The sequence below is a fragment of the Petromyzon marinus genome, chromosome 64 (assembly GCF_048934315.1).
Source record: "Petromyzon marinus isolate PM22_M1 ecotype Great Lakes invasive population chromosome 64, UKy_Petmar_22M1.pri1.0, whole genome shotgun sequence".
NCBI lineage: Eukaryota > Metazoa > Chordata > Hyperoartia > Petromyzontiformes > Petromyzontidae > Petromyzon > Petromyzon marinus.
Genome location: NC_133730.1, coordinates 4,256,884 through 4,278,186, shown reverse-complemented (window position 1 = coordinate 4,278,186; position 21,303 = coordinate 4,256,884). Strand labels below are relative to the sequence as shown.

General features: G+C 55.1%; 1 protein-coding gene across 6 annotated transcripts in view; it reads right to left on the bottom strand.

Moving 5' to 3' along the window:
- The window catches only part of LOC116956269 (guanine nucleotide exchange factor DBS-like), a 154,488-nt gene that overhangs the window by 43,164 nt on the left and 90,021 nt on the right, over positions 1-21,303 (bottom strand). For all 6 annotated transcript variants that reach the window (XM_032977726.2, XM_032977728.2, XM_032977731.2 and 3 more), the window contains 9 exons: positions 12,997-13,111; positions 9,772-9,862; positions 9,383-9,502; positions 8,494-8,610; positions 6,851-7,000; positions 5,367-5,491; positions 4,776-4,890; positions 4,071-4,190; positions 2,362-2,553 (listed from right to left, as the gene is read on the bottom strand). In XM_032977726.2, coding sequence (XP_032833617.2) covers positions 2,362-2,553; positions 4,071-4,190; positions 4,776-4,890; positions 5,367-5,491; positions 6,851-7,000; positions 8,494-8,610; positions 9,383-9,502; positions 9,772-9,862; positions 12,997-13,111 — 1,145 coding nt within the window. The remainder of the gene's footprint in view (positions 1-2,361; positions 2,554-4,070; positions 4,191-4,775; positions 4,891-5,366; positions 5,492-6,850; positions 7,001-8,493; positions 8,611-9,382; positions 9,503-9,771; positions 9,863-12,996; positions 13,112-21,303) is intronic.

Genomic DNA, 21,303 nt, shown 5'->3' with positions numbered 1-21,303 from the left:
CGGAGCGAGCGACGGAACGAGCGACGGAGCGAGCGACGGAGCGAGCGACGGAACGAGAGACGGAGCGAGCGACGGAACGAGCGACGGAACAAGAGACGGAACGAGCGACGGAACGAGCGACGGAACGAGCGACGGAACGAGCGACGGAGCGAGCGACGGAACGAGCGACGGAACAAGAGACGGAACGAGCGACGGAACGAGAGACGGAGCGAGCGACGGAGCGAGCGACGGAGCGAGCGACGGAACGAGCGACGGAGCGAGCGACGGAGCGAGCGACGGAACGAGAGACGGAACGAGCGACAGAACGAGCAACGGAACGAGCGACGGAACGAGAGACGGAGCGAGCGACGGAGCGAGCGACGGAACGAGCGACGGAACAAGAGACGGAACGAGCGACGGAACGAGAGACGGAGCGAGCGACGGAGCGAGCGACGGAGCGAGCGACGGAACGAGCGACGGAACGAGAGACGGAACGAGCGACAGAACGAGAGACGGAACGAGCGACAGAACGATCGACGGAACGAGCGACGGAACGAGAGACGGAGCGAGCGACGGAGCGAGCGACGGAACGAGCGACGGAACAAGAGACGGAATGAGCGACGGAACGAACAGAGGAACGAGCGACGGAGCGAGCGACGGAGCGAGCGACGGAGCGAGCGACGGAGCGAGCGAGCGACAAAACGAGCAGAGGAACGAGCGACGGAACGAGCGATGGAACGAGAGACGGAGCAAGCGATGGAACGAGCGAAGGAACGAGCATAGGAACGAGCAGAGGAACGAGCGACGGAGCGAGCGACGGAACGAGCGACGGAGCGAGTGACAAAGCGAGCAGGGGAACGAGCAGAGGAACGAGCGACGGAACGAGCGACGGAACGAGCGACGGAGCGAGCGACGGAACGAGCGACGGAACGAGCGACGGAACGAGCGACGGAACGAGCGACGAAACGAGAGACGGAACGAGAGACGGAACGAGCGACGGAACGAGCGACGGAGCGAGCGACGGAGCGAGCGACGGAGCGAACGACGGAACGAGAGACGGAACGAGCGACAGAACGAGAGACGGAACGAGCGACGGAGCGAGCGACGGAACGAGCGACAGAACGAGAGACGGAGCGAGCGACGGAACGAGAGACGGAGCGAGCGACGGAACGAGCGACGGAACAAGAGACGGAACGAGCGACGGAACGAGCGACGGAACGAGCGACGGAACGAGCGACGGAGCGAGCGACGGAACGAGCGACGGAACAAGAGACGGGACGAGCGACGGAACGAGAGACGGAGCGAGCGACGGAGCGAGCGACGGAGCGAGCGACGGAACGAGCGACGGAGCGAGCGACGGAGCGAGCGACGGAACGAGAGACGGAACGAGCGACAGAACGAGCAACGGAACGAGCGACGGAACGAGAGACGGAGCGAGCGACGGAGCGAGCGACGGAACGAGCGACGGAACAAGAGACGGAACGAGCGACGGAACGAGAGACGGAGCGAGCGACGGAGCGAGCGACGGAGCGAGCGACGGAACGAGCGACGGAACGAGAGACGGAACGAGCGACAGAACGAGAGACGGAACGAGCGACAGAACGATCGACGGAACGAGCGACGGAACGAGAGACGGAGCGAGCGACGGAGCGAGCGACGGAACGAGCGACGGAACAAGAGACGGAATGAGCGACGGAACGAACAGAGGAACGAGCGACGGAGCGAGCGACGGAGCGAGCGACGGAGCGAGCGACGGAGCGAGCGAGCGACAAAACGAGCAGAGGAACGAGCGACGGAACGAGCGATGGAACGAGAGACGGAGCAAGCGATGGAACGAGCGACGGAACGAGCATAGGAACGAGCAGAGGAACGAGCGACGGAGCGAGCGACGGAACGAGCGACGGAGCGAGTGACAAAGCGAGCAGGGGAACGAGCAGAGGAACGAGCGACGGAACGAGCGACGGAACGAGCGACGGAGCGAGCGACGGAACGAGCGACGGAACGAGCGACGGAACGAGCGACGGAACGAGCGACGAAACGAGAGACGGAACGAGAGACGGAACGAGCGACGGAACGAGCGACGGAGCGAGCGACGGAGCGAGCGACGGAGCGAACGACGGAACGAGAGACGGAACGAGCGACAGAACGAGAGACGGAACGAGCGACGGAGCGAGCGACGGAACGAGCGACAGAACGAGAGACGGAGCGAGCGACGGAACGAGCGACGGAACAAGAGACGGAGCGAGCGACGGAACGAGCGACGGAGCGAGCGACGGAACGAGCGACGGAGCGAGCGACGGAACGAGCGACGGAGCGAACGACGGAACGAGAGACGGAACAAGAGACAAAACGAGCAGAGCAACGAGCGGCGGTGCGAGCGACCTTCTCGAGCTTGGTCCACATGCAGTGCGCCTTGGCGAGGGAACTGAGCTTGGTGGCGAGGTCCTCGGAGAAGTCCACGCGGAGTTTCCTCAGCTCGGAGCACTTGGGCTGGATGGAGTCGACGGCGTAGTGCGCCTCGGAGATGAGGCGCTCGCCGGTCAGCGCCACTCGCTCCGCGCGGCTCACCGTCACCTGCGGGGTGGCGGGAAACACCGGCGTGCTTCTCTCCGGTCAGCTCCGCTCATCCGTGGACAGTCGTATCATTGTTAAAGTAGCGTTAACAACAGCAGGATGTACAGGCATAACGTGCATGCACAATGCGTACGCACAATGTATGTTGATAACCCTATCAATAACCCGGTAATGGCTATCCACTGTCATTTATATGAATCCATTGACCCACCACCCCCCTCCTCTGGCCTTCGTGCCTGATTGGCTCACACGTGATGACATCACATTTACCCCTCTGTTTAAGAACGATTCAGGAGGTTTCGATCTGATTCATATAAATTACAATGGGCGAGGGAGGTTTGGGGGCGGGGGGGGGGGAGCGGGGGGGGGCAGGGGGGAGGTGGGGGCGGTGGGATGGGTTGGGCGAGGGGAGTGGTGGTGGGGCAAGGAGGTGGGGGGAGGGTGAAAGCTTGGGAGGTTGGGCGAGGGGGATGGGGGCGGGGGGGTGAGGTACAGAAACTCCGTGGACACAAGTCACGAGCGCTGTGCTCCTGAGTTTAGACGGGGGGGGGGGGGGGAGGGGTGAATGGGGGGCTCGCTGCTGGGGACGGTGAGCGGGGTGCGTGGACCTTTTGAATGGAAATAGTAAAGGGAGGATGACTTAGGAAGGAATAACTCACTCGTGCGTCGTATCAACCTGTTATGGTCCCGGAGGGCGGCGATCGACTCCCGTCCATCCCCGGGGTAAGGTGGTGGTGGTGGGGGGGGGGGGGGGGCTCCTTGCGCCCATTCCCCCCTCCCCCCTCCCTCCCGGCGTACACACCTCACATCGTGCTCCGGGTTAGAATAATTATAATTACTATTCTCACTACTACCGCTACACTCGTTACCCCAGGAAAGTCTCACCAGTGTCCCAAGAAGCTCTTCAAGGAGGGCGCTGGCCAAGGTTTCAGCAGTGGCAGGACGATGTTAAACTGTTCGAGAGATTCTCACGCTCCCCCCCCTCCCCCCCCTCCCCCCCGTTAAACTCGGCAACGTCGTTCGCGACCGCCGAGACGGATGAGCAAAAAACAAACTCACGCCGGGACAATTCACACGCGCTGGCCGTGAGTGCAGTGCGAATCATCAGGCACCAGACCGCGTTGTCCACTGCGGGTCAAGGTGCTGTCAGCAGCATGCAGGACAGCTGTGAGACGGCGTAGAGGTGGCCACAGGCCGTGAGCAACTGGTGGATGGTGGCCGGTTGATGGCGAGCGGTGGGCAGTCATCGGAGGCGATGGGGAAGCGAGTGGGTGGTGGGGTGGTGAGTAGGGGGGGTGAGGTAGTGAGTAGGGGTGGTGAGTAGGGGTAGTGAGTAGGGGTAGTGAGTAGGGGTGGTGAGTAGGGGTGGTGAGTAGGGGTGGTGAGTAGGGGTAGTGAGTAGGGGTGGTGAGTAGGGGTGGTGAGTAGGGGTAGTGAGTAGGGGTGGTGAGTAGGGGGGGTGGGGTAGTTGGTAGCGGCCAGTGGGTGAGCCGTCTGTGTGCTGCATGAGGAAGCACCTGCGCTGCTTTGTCCAGGCACTGCAGCTCCTGCAGCAGAGCCTTGGCCTGCGCGGAGTTTTCGGCCGTTGCTGCCACCCGGGAGTTCCTCTCCTGCAGCTCCTCAAACTGCCCCATCACCTTCATCACCACCGGCGACAAAGACAAAGACAAAGGTCCCCCCCATAGTCTTGACGGACCGCCGGCACCAAGTGCCGTTCAGCGAGCACCTACGAATGCCGGCACGGCACGCGGGGTGGGCGTGGGGGGCCGGGGAGAGAGTGGCGAGCGCCACGCTCGGCCGCCTTCGTCTCCCCGGAGTGGTGATGTTTACGCACCGCGGGCCGGGTACCCGTTTGAGGCCGAGTCGACCTAGGGGAGGGCCATTGACCACTGCGCTACCGCTCCCCGCTCAGGCCGCCATCGCACGCGAGCAACTTTCATCCACGGACGGTGGTAGAGATCGCTAACAACCACTGGTTGTAGATGTTGTGGGTTCACTCTCCCACACACCGATTTGCTGTAACAAATTGGCACGTCGTGTTTACGTGACAAACCTTTACGAATTGGCCGTGTCAGGTGGATTCCTCCGGCACGATTTCTGATCCGAGCACCTTCAACGTCCGCACCTCCCACCCGCCCTTCTACAAAAGAACCGCCGTTTAAAATCTCCATCCCCCCCCCCACCGCGACGAGCATCTCTTTGATATCGCCAGCGGTCCGCACCTCCCGGAAGTCTTGCTCAAAGTATCGGAACTGAAGGCACTGCTGTAGCTTCAGGTGGTGCTTGGCCCAGAACTTGTCGGCGGCACCGTCGGCCTCGCCCAGCCGCGACAGGAGCCTGGCGGGGAACGGCAGGAGGCAGGGCCTCGGTTTCGTTTGGTAACGGACGGGGCCGTGGGTGCGGGCCGGGTGGTGGGGGGGGTAGTGGGGGGGTGGGGGGGGTAGTGGGGGGGGTGGATGGGCCGTGGGTGCGGGCCGGGTGGTGGGGGGGTAGTGGGGGGGTAGTGTGGGGGGGTGGAGGGGCAGGGGGGGGCGGGGGGGGGGTAGGGGGGGCGGGGGGGGGGCAGGGGGCAGTGCAGCGTCTGCGAGGGAAAGGTGAAGGTTCTGGGAGATACAAAGGTGTCGGGGATAAGGTCGCGTGGCGTACGTGGCGACAGACCACGCGAATCGGAGGCGCGGGGGGGAGGAGCGGGGGCGGCGGGGAGGACAACGAACGAAACGCGAGGAGCACTTCTCCAGCGGCGAGTTTTGAGTGGAGACGACTTAATTAGAGCACGGCTCCCCGGTGGCGGGGGGAGAGGGTGCCACTCTCACCGCTGCACGGAGCGCATCCCCTGCAGGCGGTCCAGGCTCGGCTGGTAGCCGGGGTCGCTGGAGGTCGGCTCGGCGATTTTGCTGAGCAGGCGCCGGCCCTGCTCCAGCACGGACTCCAGCAGGGCCTGCGGAGAGACGCGCGGCAGTGAAGCAGGGGTGGTCAACCCCCCCGTCACCCCCCCCGCCCTGCTTCCACATCACTTCCCCCCACCCCATCACCCCCCCCCGTCACCCCCCCTGTCACCCCCCCTCCCGTCACCCCCATTTTCCCATCCCCTCCCCCCGTCATCTCCTGACACTCCATCGTCACCCCCCTCCACCCGTCACCCGGTAACAATTTTGAGATGTAAGAGTTGTTCGGACATTTGAGATTTGTGCTTTCCGCAGCCTTGGTTCGTAATTTGCGTTGCTAATTTTGATCCGGGTGCAACTGCGAACGCGTGTGTGCGCGTGTGTGTGTGTGTGCATGTGTGTGTGTATGCATGTGTGTGTGCGTGTGTGTGTGCATGTGTGTGTGCGCGTGCGTGTGTGTGTGTGTGCGCGTGCATGTGTGTGTGTATGCTTGTGTGTGTGTATGCATGTGTGTGTGTGCATGTGTGTGTGCATGTGTGTGTGCGTATGTGTGTATGCGCGTGTGTGTGTGCGCGTGTGTGTGTGTGCATGTGTGTGTGCGTGTGTGTGTGTGCATGTGTGTGTGCGCGTGTGTGTGTGTGCATGTGTGTGTGCGTGTGTGTGTGTGCATGTGTGTGTGTATGCATGTGTGTGTGTGCATGTGTGTGTGCATGTGTGTGTGCGTATGTGCATGTGTGTGTGCGTGTGTGTGCGTGTGTGTGTGCGTGTGCGTGTGTGTGTGCGTGCATGTGTGTGTGTGTGTGCGCGCGACTTCATCGGCGTCTGTTGCTTAAGAGAGCATTACACCAGCACCGACTGCTGTGACTTTACCGAAAGAACCAAAGAGTACCGACTGGTAACATTTACCGTCAAGCCACATTCCCATTGGTTGTTGTTTGTCTGTGTGGTCTACGGAGACAGACAGACGCTGTTCGACCACCACACAGCACGATCGACCACACCACAGGCCACCCACCACACCACACTGCCCACCACCACACAGCTTCACCACACCAGACTGCGCCACCACCACCACACTAGCCACGACACAGCCTCACCAAACCACATTGGCCACCGCCACAGACCACCAGACAGGGCACCCACCACACCACGCAAGCCACCACACAGGCCACCCACCACACCACATCGCACACCACCACACAGGCCACCCACCACACCACACCGCACACCACCACACAGCTTCACCACAATGGCCGGCGCTGCCACCATCGCCGCCGCCTAGGCCCGGCGACTTTGGGAGAGCCTCACGGCCGCACGCGGCACCACCCGAACCACCCGAGGTGCCAGGGCGGGGCTGCCGCGACCGGGGCGGCACGTTGCCCCGGGGCGACGACGTGGCGGCGGCGTCTCACCTTGACGTCGTCGCGCTGCCGGCTGTGGGCCCCCAGCAGCTCCTCGGTGGCCCTCACGGTGTTGGGCAGCTCGGTCTCGGCCAGCTCCAGGCCCACCGCCTGCAGGGTGTGCACGGCGTCGTGCGCCACCTCCGAAAATCCCTCCAGGTCCTGGCGAAGGGAGCCAAGAGTTGGGAGTGGGGGGGGGGGGCAGGGTGGAGTGTCGTTTGGAGGTGGGGGGCCCGTGACCGGTTCTAATATGTCGCGAGCCGTGGCCGGGAATGACTAAACTACTATTTGAAACTATTTTATTTTTTATATTAGCAGGTAAAGCCCCACTGAGCAGTTTTTTTCAGAAGCGACCCAGCCACAAATGATAGCCTCAACGACGTGGCTTATCATCACGTGCTAATTTATAGCAGCCAAATACTGTAAACGCGTGATGTGGGGGGGAAACAAGAGGATCCGGATAAAAAATCCACGTGACCACGGGTAGAGAGAACACGCAAACTCCAAATATACAGCAGCAGGCATCAGGGTCAGGATCGAATCCACGACCTCCTGTATACCAGGCGAGGTATTTACATCATGAGACCTCCTTTGCCAGTAACAAGATATAGTAATAGGTTTTACCCTTTTAACGCCTTTTGGCGTCCTCTGGTCCAACACTAGTGGAGACTAGGCTCTAAGAAAAGCCGTCTCAGGTGTGGACCAATCAAATTCAAGGACAGTGCATATTATTATCAGAGTTGTCTCTTTTGTTTGCATTTTGACTGCTTGTGTTGTGGTTATTGCAAACATGATGCCTTGAATAAAGGTGTCAGTTTTTGTGCCAGTTAAAAGGGTAAAACCTATTACTATACCAGGCGAGGCAGTTAACATCTCCTAGCTACTGGACAGAGGTGGCAGGCCCGCGACCGGTTCTGAGTTGTCACGAGACGCGGCCGGGAATTTGAACTTCACGGCGCAGGGGTGCTCCACCCCGCCGTGCCACCGCTCGCACCCCCGCGCTTCCGCTAAGAGTCGGTGAGCACGAGAGTGAAGCAGTGGCGTCGCTGTCGGGAGTGCAGGTGGTGCGACTGCACCGGGCCCTCCACGGTCCCCAAGGGTCCAAGTGCCAGGCTGACAAGAGGGAGAATATTTGGACTTGGCAGGGGCGGCCCATTTGATTTTATTCCTTGCCGCCAGCGTTTGTGCCAAGCAGGGTACACCACTCCTCCGCTACTTTCATTCGTGGCCAATTTGCTTCGCAAAAAAAAAAGAGCGATACAGCTCAGTGAGCCTTACCTGGTCACAAATTGAAAATAGTTTTTTTTTATATATATAGTTTTTAGACTCGCTGGCGAGCCCTCCTGTGATTCCCATGCCGTGCATGACCTTTCTTGACCTCTCTATAGAGGCCTGCTGGCTGAAAGAAAAAACGGAATTTCTTAGGGGCCAACGGGCGTTCAATTATTAACGCTGTAAAAAAAGAAATGTATTATCCTTCCCCCTCACCTCCGATCGAGCACGGTTGGCTACGCACAGTGCAAAAGAAGTTCAACATACACACGTTTATCCCCCCCCACCCCCCAACCCATGCTTCCATTACAATTCGGCGTCATCGTCGGTGCTGTTATCGGTGGTGTTATCGTAAGCGACAGAGGCGACGGGCGGGGCCGTACGGAGCGCAGCTGGATCCACTCGGAGTGCGTGTAGACCAGGGTGCCTCCCAGCTCCGGCGTGAGCTGCGACCGGTCTATGGACATGTGTAGCTCGCCCAGGGAGTTGGGCAGCATGAGCTGCTCGCACACACGCAAGGACAAAGATCACCCTGGTAGCCTTCAACGGACGGTCGGGGCAAGTGTCATTAGCGACGTACTGCTTGCAAAGGCCGGCACGGCACACGACGGGGTGGGTGACCAGCACCACGCCCGGCCACCTTTCAACAAAGACAAAGATTCCATACATAGCCTTTAACAGACTGTTGGGGCAAGTGCTGTTAGCGAGCACCTATGAAGGCCGGCACGGCACACGAAGGGGGTGGGTGGCAAACACCACGCTCGACCGCCTTTGTCTCCCCAGTGGTGATGTTTATACACAGCATCAGGTACTCATTTGAAGCCGAGTCGATGTAGGGGAGGCCCTGGACATGGTTCAGATAATCGTTACCGGTGTTGGCCGTGAGCAGGAATCGAACCCGGGGAGCCGGGTTCATAGCGCAGCGTAGCGCTAAACACTACACCGCTGCTCCCCACACTACCACACAGTAACACTGTCACACAGTAACACTGCCACACAGTAACACTGTCACACAGTAACACTGTCACACAGTAACACTGTCACACAGTAACACTGCCACACAGTAACACTGTCACACAGTAACACTGCCACACAGTAACACTGTCACACAGTAACACTGCCACACAGTAACACTGTCACACAGTAACACTGTCACACAGTAACACTGTCACACAGTAACACTGTCACACAGTAACACTGCCACACAGTAACACTGTCACACAGTAACACTGCCACACAGTAACACAGTAACACTGCCACACGACCCATTACCTGCACAGGTAAGTTGAACTCATCTTTGCTGAACCTCAGCCCAAAGCTGGAGAACGTCGACTGCAGGAAGCCGCACGGACGGAGCACGTGGACCTCGCGCAGACCGGCCGGGAACAGCTCCTGCACGCCGCACGTGGAGCACGCCGCATGCTCATACACAAAGCACGCAGTACACATCGGAGCACACCACACCCAAACCGCTGGTACACGCCACACACGCAGCACATCGCAGAGCACGCCATGCGCAATGGGGTCACGGTGCAAAAAATTCAAACAGTGGGGCGCGCGCCCTCCAGCGTAGCATTCGCAGACGATTGAGTGGCGGTCGCACGGGTAACGGGAGCTGCAGAGGTCGCTGCAAAAAAAAATCAACACCGCACGCCGCTTACGGAGATGCGCATGAGCACCACTTTCAGCGAGCTCCATCGGTCTTGACGACGATCGATGACCAGGATGAAGCCAGAATCTTCCGTGTCCAGCCTGGGAGGGAGAGAGACGCAACAACACAACGCCCGGGTGAGTACTCACCTTTATGCCTACATCCCTGAGCCGATGGTGGAAATTCCACATCCCACTAGGGGGGGCGGAGGTGGGGGGGGGGGTGGAGGTGGGGGTGGTGGAGGTGGGGGTGGTGGAGGCGGGGGTGGTGGGGGTGGTGGAGGTGGTAGTGGAGGTGGTGGAGGTGGTGGTGATGGAGGTGGGGGTGGTGGAGGTGGTGGGGGTGGTGGAGGTGGTAGTGGAGTTCGTGGAGGTGGGGGTGGTGGAGGTGGGGGTGGTGGAGATGAGGGTGGTGGAGGTGGTAGTGGAGGTGGCGGAAGCGGGAGTGGTGGAGGCGTTGTTATCTGGAGGACAATCACTGGTGACTCCCTCTCAAGAGTGCTGCTAATTTTACCACCCCAGAGGGATGATGGGCCGAATCAACCCCTGACCAGGGATTGAACCCGTAACAGCTCGATTGCGAGCCGCTCGCTCTACCGCAAAGCCTCCTGGAGGCCGGTTTCTGAGCAAGCAATTGGCTTTTAAATTAAATCAATAAATCGTTACACACAGAGGACCACCACGTAACAGGAATGGTGGCTCCCACAGAAATCAGAAATCAAAATAATCTCCCCTGGAACAAAGCGGCACGGCATTGGGAGGACTTTCATCCAGCGGTGGATTGGCAAATAATGATCGCCACGGTCTCCCTATTCATTGCACTAAGGTTGTCGCAGAAGCGTTTAATTTTTTCTAATAATAATAATAAAATCGCCGCGTGGTTTTTTTAGCTCGGATTAATTTCCTAGACATTTTTCCTTCTGCTCACTTTGACCGGACGGAAATTGCGGCTCGGCTCGTGAAACCCGACCCCTGTTCCTGAATCGCTCAACCCGCACAAAGCGTGGGCAGGGGTGGGGGGGGGGGGTTGCCTCTTTTCCTTTCCTCCTCCCTCCCCCCCCCCTCGGCCTTCACCGAAAACCCACGGCATTCCCACAGAGGGAGCCCATTGTAAGCTCACGTCGTTCCTTCAGAGTTTGAGAAACTGTGGGGGGGAGGGGGGGGGAAATAAAAAAAATCATCCAGAGAGTGGCGGAATAAATCTAGGGTTCCACGGCGTAGGGGAAGGCCTTTATCCAGTAGTGGACTGACAAGATAGCCGTTTGTGTGCCTCGCGATCCACTAACCCTACGGCCGGAGCACTTTGGAACCGCAACCACCGGACAAGGAGGAGTGGAGGAGGTGGGCGATGGAATTGTCACGCGGCAGCGTGGGATTTTAGTGATCGGTCTCAACTCCGATTTTATATTTGCATGTTTTTTTTTACTTAAGCAAGCACCCCCCCCCCCCCCCCCCCCCGCTTTGCTGTGTGACGGTAATGAGGTAAATTCAAGGGCCTCGCGTCAATCCTGTTAAGTTCATCTCCGTGACGACCAGTCGACAGGAAAGCTTAATTGGAAAATTATATATACGGTGATCGGCAGAGACCCCCCGGTCCAGCAAATCAACATGTACGAATAACAATTCTAATAATAATAATAATACATGCGAAGTCATAAAATAAATAGGCCACGCACACTGGCCGCGTCCGTGCAGATTGGCCGTGAGCGCGATCACAAATTACGATCGCAAAGGACCACATTCGGTATTTGCGTGACACTCTTACACGGCGCGCGCGTATCATGAATGCGTCGTTGCTTCACAGACGGACAGACAGACAGACCGTGGCCGTCAGTAGTTTGACGGTGCGTGGGCGCGTGGGCGGGGCGGGGGGGGGGGCGTTGCTGCCCTGCGTAATCCCATCGGAGTAGTTTGCAGCGAAAACTTTCAAACGCGTGCCGCAAGGGGGCCGTTCACGGTGGCTGCGGAGCGGGCGGCGAGTATTTCACGGTCATTACGCGCGGGGCGGTGTGATGTTGACTACCTCGCCTGGTGGGCAGCAGGTCGGGGGTTCGATCCCGACCCTGACGCCTGCAGCTGTATATTTGGAGTTTGCGTGTCTCTCTCTCTCATCATCATCACGGTGGCTAGGAGATGTCAACTACCTCGCCTGGTATACAGGAGGTCGTGGGGTCGATCCCGACCCTGACGCCTGCTGCTGCTGTATATTTGGAGTTTGCGTGTCTCTCTCCCCATGGTCGCGTGGAATTTTTTCTCCGGGTTCCTCCGGTTTGGCCAAATGTTTGAACACTCATTTGTGGCCAGGTCACTTCTGAAAAAGAGCTACATAGCCCAGTGGGCCTCACCAGGAAAAAAATATTAATATATATTTGGAAAATAAATACAACTATTTTTTGCGTGTTTTTTTCAAACCGCCATTCCTCCAGTGTCAGGCGCCCCCTACCGTCCCCCGCCCCCCCCCCCCCCGCTTTGGCATAGACTCACAAAATAGTTTGTGGAGGCCTACTCGCAAGACACGAAGCACAAGCCACAAAAACGTGAGGCGCTGATCAAGGCGGGCGCGTGCACAATAGCCCTGGGGAGTTGAGGGCGGCGGCGGCGGCGGCGGCGGCCGGCGGCTCCTGAAGCCACCGTTTAGGCTTTTCCCTTCCGGCGGGCCGACCCGTTCGAGCAATTAAAACGCCGACGGTTGGCCGAGTGATTGAGCACGACGCTCGTGGGCCCGGCTTTGCTTGATCTCCCGCACTAGTGCAGGCGGCCGCACTCGCTCGTTTCGAGCTGCCAATTAACGAGCAACTCAAAATAGATGAAAGAATCGCGGCGGGGACGGCAGGCGCGCGGGAACAGTTGCTGCAATTAGCGTGTCGTGCCGTCGCCAGTGAGAGCAAAGTCAAAGGGAGCATCAGATGTATAATTATGTTTGTTGCTGTTGTTGTTAATAACTACAATTCATAGTTGTTGTTTTTTAAATCCTCTTTTCAGAATTATCAGCTACTTAGCGCGGCTGGCACGGGCCACGGTGCTGGAGATTAAATGCGGCCCACTGTCCATGCGTCCATGATGATGATGATAACGATGACCGCAATGCCATGATATGACCCCGAGTCCATCACGACGGCGATGACGCTGATGACCGTGATTTTATCGATGATGATGATGATAACCACGGTGACGACGACGACCAGTGAACAAATGTCGATGGACGCGAGGATTCGTGCACGGGTCCACGGCCTCACTTGGGAATGCTCGTCAGGTACTGAAGGATTGTTTGGAAGTCGGCGTCGGGGAGCTCGCAGAAGCTGGGGCACTCGGGCAGAGTGATGATGGGCGAGCCATCCTTTCCTCTTCCTCCTGCAGAACAACAACAACGACAAGAGCACAACAACAGACCGTGAGAACCACCGCCTCATAATAGCGATAATAATTCACGGCCGTGAAGTGCCGCATTTCATCCGTGGATCCCACCGATGCGCCGCCGTGTATGGAAAGCCAGGAAATTGGCAGAACCTACACAGGGTACACGGCCAGAACTAGAGGGGGGGGGGGGGGGGGTTAAAGGCCAGTTTCGAGAGGTGAGTTTTCAAGACAGACTTAATGCTATTTCATAATAAAGGTTTTTGGGTTAGATCGCGTTATTTATAAATGTGTCGTAACCCTCCACCACCCGACACGGCCAATCAGCAAAAAAGTGTCACATAACCATTGACTGATTACCAATCGATTATATAATTACAATACCCCCCCCACCCTCCGCCTCAAATCACTGCACCTGAATGAGTTAAATGATGACGTCACCCTGCTGCTCTATTTAAGACCGGGAGCAAGTGAGGACTTCACCATTCTGGCGAATTGCCCGATGATGCTGGATGTAATTACCAGCGAAACGTCGTACTCAAAAATTGCAAATGTTGTGGATTCACTCTTCAACACACCGGTGGGCTAAAGACATGAACTATTTGTCTTTTGTCAACGTGACACTTTTTTGCTGATTGGCCGTGTCGGGTGGTGGAGGGTTACGACACATTTATAAATAACGCGATCTAACCCAAACACCTTTATTATGAATAAAATTGGTCGCGAAAGCCTACGTGTTAAACTTAATACTATTTAAATATAATTTAAATCAAATTGAAATATATTTTAGCTTTGCGCACTCCCTCCCTCCTCCCCACCACACACACACCCTCCAGACCACGCCCCCCCCCCCCACCCACAATTTTATCCACATCATGTTATCGGTGCCACGTCATTTGATTAAGGATCCGTTGCGAAATATCGCAATTTGTCACATTAGAGAATGAGCCAACGGAGGCGGATACCGCAGAACTACTGCTGAGACCCCTTCGGGAGAACCTCTGTTCCACTCGGTCGGAGTCTGGCACGGAGAATTCCGCGTTGAGCGTAGTTAATGTGCGCACGCGATGCCGACAAAGATAAATTGTTATTTTAAACAAACAAACAAACGTCTCCAGCTGCTGCACGATGTGAGCAACACAAAGATGTGTGCCACGCGGCGAAACAACGGTCTCCCGTTTACGAGAGAATCCTGGGACCTGCCGTGCATTCGTTAGCACAGTTGATCATCGATTTTATCTCCTGTTAATCGATGATCTCCTGATAATCGATGACCTTCTGTTAATGTTTTGGTCCCTTTTCCACATTGCGATTGCGTTCATCGGCATCTCGTCACGATATGAAACCTCCGATTTGGAACTCTCACAGCGCAATGGTTATCACCACCACGCGTGCCGGGGTGCGGCTTTGACGGAGAAATTTTTCCCGAAAAGCGATCTTTAAAAAAAAAAATCCTTTTTTAAAACGGCAAAGGTCACAGTTTCCCCGCTCACTCTGCTAATGAGATCGTTAGTCGCCGTGGCAGTCATATTGAACATTTTCAATTTCCATCAAGGAGGTAAGAACTTTCGGGCCGTCGTGCCAACGTTATCCCAATGTTGGCACGTTTTACTGGGAATTGTAACGAAAAGAGGGCAAAATTGTATTCTATGTAATATTAGTGTGCGGTGATTGGTGGCCGGAAAGAGAATCAATTGGCTATTCTTGAAACCCTAGATTTCGGCTAATTGAAACAATAAAACTATTTTCTATTTCAACCGGGTAAGGGCCCGCCGAACTGCACAGCTCTTAAGTCAGACGCGGCCTGGCCACGAATGACAGCTCAACGAAGCGGCTTCATCGGGCGGGGGATTTAGGAGCAGCGGCCAAACCAACTGTTTAAAAAAAGGGGCGACCCGTCTGGATTCAAGACCGATGGCAGCACGGCAGTGCCACGCTCGGTGCTGACTGGACCAAAAAAAAAAAAGGATAGTTCGTTAAACAAATTTGCTCGCGCGTCCGACGATTGCTGGATAATTATCTCGAACGTCGACGACTTACCGCGGCGTAATGCGATTTTACCATGTTCATTTCAAGAAGCTCAAATATTTATCAACCTCAAATATAGTCCCCAGAAATTTGCCAACGGTGGGTGGGTTGGGGGGGGGAGTTCTTTATATATTTTTACACGAATCTTGGGGCTTCACGTTTCCCTGAATTTTCTTGCAGCGATCGTGGACGAGATCAGCTGACTTCCAGCTGGCAACAGCTTGGGACTTTGGGCCACAATAATTCTTCCGGGAGAAGCAACCTCATAGTTTATGATTGTCCATTTGTTTTGTTTTTTTATCAGACGACAAATGCGTATAATCACGTGCGTGCATACATACATACATATGTACGAACATCGTACACATAAATATAAAACTGAATAGACAAACTTTTGTAAATGTCTTGATGGAATGCTGAAAGATTTCTAACACTGCCTAAGCCATTCCGTTTATAATCTATCAATATTCGTGATGGTTTGCTCCCCATTACATCTACTTTCCATCTCGTCGCTTTCCTGTCAAAGAGTAAGCATGTGCACTTTTTCATACGCGTGTATAATTCAAAGTGCAATCTTAGCTTTATTTTTTACTTAGCCGTATTTCATCATTGTGCCGTTCGCGTACTGTTACAATTATAGTCCACGTTACAATTAGAGTCCACGTTCGATACGTTTCAATGGGTAAAAAAAAAGCGTTAAACAGTTATCCAAAGTCACACAGGACGGCTTTGAAAAAGGAAACTATGCTGATCCATGAACCCCCATCAGAGTTTTCATTTCTCAATGGATTTATTGATTTAGATTTAGCTTAAATTTTTCTTATTTCTATTCATGTTTAATTTCAAAATTTTCCCCCCGTTCACTTCTTTTTATTTTCACTTCTCAACGGATTTATTTAGATTCAGCTTAACCTATGAATTTTTATTTATTTCTATTAACTTTTTATATTTTTGTTATTTCTCCCGTTCAATTATTTTATTCTATTTCTCAACGGATTTCTGTATTTAAATTGACTTTATGAATGTATTTATTAATAGTTATTTATTTGTAAGAATGTATTTATTAACGTCTTACAATTCCTTTTTCCTGTTTTTATTTTCATTTACCGACGTGTTTATTTCACACCACAGAAACTCCCTTTCCCACTGGCTCGCCAGGAGGAGGCGGTACCACCGACCAATAATGTGGACACTTTTAAAGTCTCGCCTTATTCTATTTAGCTTCTCCTTCTCTCTCGGCCTTTCCTCACCCTTATCCTTACAAGGGCGCCTCGAGACGTCAGTGGAAATTATTATCAAGTGTGGACTAATCCACATCTGTTCCAACTTGATGAGATAGCGCGTCTCTCTCTCCGTCTCTCTTCGTCTCTCTTTGTCTCTTTCAAGCACGCGTGGGTTTTTTGTGTGCGGGCGCTTCCCGGTTTTCCCCCACTCGTGTAAACACTCGTCCGTATTTTTTCGTTGCTGAAAAACATCTTGACGCGTGCACGCGCCCGGCCGCCCGCACGCGTTGTGGGAAAACTGCGCGGCGTTTTGCAGATTTGCAAATTGGCGCGACGGAATGATGATGCCGATGAGGCCAGAGGCGTTTTTTTTATCATCGCTAATCTTTAAAAAAGAAAAAACTCCCCAAGACAAACGCACATCGGTGAACGATTACCAGAAGCATCTGCGCGCGCACGCACGCACGCACGCACACGCGCGGCAGGTACGTACGCTCACCGCATGCACGGTGTTGCGATTACGCACATACGTACATACGTGCACAGGCTCACACCGCATTTTATTATTATCAATGCACCTTGCCAAATCGCCCCCGGGAGGGGCGGGGGCAGGGGGGGGAAGGTTCATCCATAATTTAACATCAAAGTGTACCACGGCCTCCCGAGCGGCCGTGGATTCGACGTTCCGATGCGCGATAATTTACAAATCACACGCGAAACGCGTAAAACGCTCGAGGCTGCGGGGACGCGTGCGGAAACGTGGGCCCGGCGGTCGCTCCTCGCTGCAGAGGGTCTCGGTTCGTGGTTCGAATCCAGGTGCCGGCGACGCGGGCGTTGTTTATCAACCACAAGTTCGCTACCACGCGGCCATCTGCTTCCCGGTGGAGTGGACGTTCAAGATCGCTGTGGTAGCCGAATTTGAAAAGGGAACAAATTTGCCGCATTTTAAAGATGGCCCACAATTTACTCTCGTTGGGATTTTTACGCACGAAGTCGTCGTCACCAGCTCCCTGGGAAAACATCACAGGACGCTCCTGACAAAGCGTCGTGAGGCTCGGTGTGGCTTTCGTGGGTGTCCACCCTTTAATGGGTCTCCGTGTGAGTCTGTGGGTCTCCGTGTGAGTGTCTAAGGGTCTCTGTGCCAGTGTCTATGGGTCTCCCTGTGAGTCTGGGTCTCTGTGCGAGTGTCTATGGGTCTCTGTGTGAGTGTCTATGGGTCTCCCTGTGAGTCTGGGTCTCTGTGTGAGTGTCTACGGGTCTCCGTGTGGGAGTCTATGGGTCTCTGTGTGAGTCTATGGGTCTCCGTGTGAGTCTGTGGGTCTCCGTGTGAGTGTCTATGGGTCTCCGTGTGAGTCTGTGGGTCTCCGTGTGAGTGTCTATGGGTCTCCGTGTGGGAGTCTATGGGTCTCTGTGTGAGTTTGTGGGTCTCCGTGTGAGTGTCTAAGGGTCTCTGTGCCAGTGTCTATGGGTCTCCCTGTGAGTCTGGGTCTCTGTGCGAGTGTCTATGGGTCTCCGTGTGAGTGTCTATGGGTCTCCGTGTGGGAGTCTATGGGTCTCCGTGTGAGTCTGTGGGTCTCCGTGTGAGGGTCTATGGGTCTCTGTGTCAGTGTCTATGGGTCTCTGTGTGAGTCTATGGGTCTCCGTGTGAGTCTGTGGGTCTCCGTGTGAGGGTCTATGGGTCTCTGTGTCAGTGTCTATGGGTCTCTGTGTGAGTCTGTGGGTCTCTGTGTGAGAGTCTATGGGTCTCCGTGTGGGAGTCTATGGGTCTCTGTGTGAGTCTATGGGTCTCTGTGTGAGTGTCTATGGGTCTCTGTGTGAGTGTCTATGGGTGTGAGTGTCTATGGGTCTCTGTGTGAGTGTCTATGGGTCTCCGTGTGGGAGTCTATGGGTCTCTGTGGGAGTCTATGGGTCTCTGTGTGAGTGTCTATGGGTCTCTGTGTGAGTGTCTATGGGTCTCCGTGTGGGAGTCAATGGGTCTCTTATGTCAGTCTATGGGTCTCCGTGTGGGAGTCTATGGGTCTCTGTGTGAGTCTATGGTTCTCCGTGTGAGTGTCTATGGGTCTCCGTGTGAGTCTATGGGTCTCCGCGTGAGTCTATGGGTCTCCGTGTGAGTCTAAGTATGTATGAATGTTGAACTTCTTCCGCACCGTACGTAGCCAACCGTGCTAATTGGACAGGCGTGGCACACGAGGCAATGATGTTGTCAGCACCGCCATGCTTGCCCTGCCACCTTTGTCTCCCCAGTGCTGATGGCAGCTATACTGTACAGAGTGCTCATTTTAGGCTGGGTCGACCTAGGGGTGGCCAGGCCATACGTCGTGCCACTTATGCGCTACATGCCCAGGAATTGAACTTGCGTGGCGAGGATTGTAATACCACTCAATACGCACGCACGTATATATGCATGCGTGTGTGAACCCACGTACGCACATATACAAATACAGAAGATCCCCTGTACAGCCTTCAATAAACTGTTAGGGCAAGTGCTGTTCACGAGCGCCTATGAAGGCCGACACGGCACGGCACACGAGGGGGTGGATGGCCAGCACCACGCCCGGCCGCCTTTGTCTCCCCGGTGGCGATGTTTACACACCGCACCAGGTACTCATTTGAGGCAGAGTTGACCTAGGGGAGGCCCAGGAACGGTTCAGATAATCGTCACTGGGTGTTGGCCGTGAGCGGGAATTGAACTCGGGTCGCCGGGTTTGTAGCGCTAACTGCTATCCCACTGACAACACACGCGCACACGGCATGCACACGCAAATCCGTGGTTGCCGATGCAGCGCAACAAACCGTGTCCAACCCTTAATTGAGCCACGGTCTCGTAAACAGCCACCGGGCCACCGCACAACGGCCGGGAGCACCCAACCATGCCGAGTCTCCCCCTCTCTCGTCCCCGTAGCACGGCGCAACGCCGCAGCACCAACACAGGATGATAGCCAAAAGCTTCCCTCTACCCCCCCACCCAGCCCCCACCACGGTTCAATGAGCACGGGGGGGGGGGAAGTTGGCTCGCCTACACGTGGTGATGTACCGAGCCGGTGGTGGAAATTCCACGCTACTATGGCGACAAGGAGCGGTCGTCTCTCCGGAGGAGAACTGCCGACACGCCACGCTGGGGTTACCGGGACACACCAGGTGGTGCTCTTTACTTGGGATTTGTGGAGGTGAAAATGATGATTGTGGAGATGACTATTGTAATGGGTTATGATGGTGGTGGTGATGATAATGAAGGAGATGATCGTTATGATGAATCACGATGGTGGTGGTGATGATGATGGAGATGACTATTATGATGGGTTATGATGGTGGTGGTGATGATGGAGATGATCGTTATGATGAATCACGATGATGGTGGTGGTGATGATGATGGAGATTACTATTATGATGGGTTACGATGATGATAATCGTTATGATGAATCATGGTGGTGATGATTAATTGTACCAGCTCTGATGACGACGTTGTAAACAATCATGACAAGAATACATTTGACCAACTCTGGAGGGAAGGCGATAATGACGGTGACTATATCGACAATGACGACGATCACAACAATAATAACTGATGACGATTTAAGTTACCACCTCCAGGGACATAACAATTGACGATTGCGATGCACAATTTTTTTCAGCCGACGATGACAGAGATAACGACGATATCGACGACGATGATGACGATGACGACGACAATTAACACCGGGTTGAATGTAACATCTCACTCGGGAGAGCCCTTAATCTTTACTACTAATTCGGCAAAATCCGCGGAAAAAGCGAAGCCCTCAATTGGCAACCGTGCAAAGACGGCGAATTTTACAAAGCCCCTCCCTGGAACGGTTATTCACAAATGGCTGCAGCAAGCCACGATGACGACTGATATACTCTTATATAAGCGCAAAACTTTATCTGTCTGTGATGATCGCTGCACTTTCGGTTGTTTTCATGCAGGGGGCGCTGCAAACCTACGCGCGCCCTGCATGAACGACGGAGGCGCAGGGACAAGACGCTCGATAACGTTGGAATCGATCTGCAGACGGCGGTCTCCTCGCACGGCCAGCAGCTCTACGTCGCCTTATCTCGATCCCGCTAATCCCAAACGGGCGAAAGTCCGCGTCGAAACCGAACCCCCCGGCAAGGCCATCTGCTTAGCGACGAGAGAAAAACTCACACGAAATGTCCTTTCCAATGAAGTCTCCCAGATGTAAAATGATATAAGCTTTTAATGAAGAAATACAATTATCTAATTCAAAACATAATACAATTAAAATACTTCAAAATGGATCATCGGGTGCTTGCGTGAATGCGTCGTTCGTGTGCAATTATTTTTTCGTGACTTTCCTGGCCGAAGGCCGTAAATGTTTGCGAGGGGGCGCCGCAGGTGCCCCTGAACAGCCCCTAGTTCTATAATAGTGATAAAATATATACTGCAGCCCCCGAAATGAATGCCGCAATATGTGAATTCCACCGAGGAGACGAGAGAGATGAAATCGGCTCGTGTGCAGGTGGCAGCTTTGGCGGCAGTCGTCGCGTTGTCGGGAGAGTGAGGCTGGGCGATGGGCTTGGAGAGGCCTTCATCCAGCAGTGCATTGACCTTGGCTGACGACGATGATGTTTGTCGACGTCAACGGCCAATTGTTTTTAAAGGCCCAAATGCGTCCGTTCTCTATCCGCCGCTTGATTTAAGGCCACCCAATGCGTGTGGATCTCACCGGCGACCGGCAATCCAGCGGACAAATTTGCACTCCGCGGAAAAAGTCAATTACGTAACGGGCGGAGAAACGGCCTTCCTCGCTTAGCTAATTAACGATCAATCAATACCCCCCCCCACCACCCACCTTTTTTTTGTCTTACACTCAGAAACGACGCGGGTGTTCCAAGACCTAGGGCGCCCAATTCCTTAAAAGGTCAAGGTGACCCTGGGGCCACGCGAGATCCATTAAC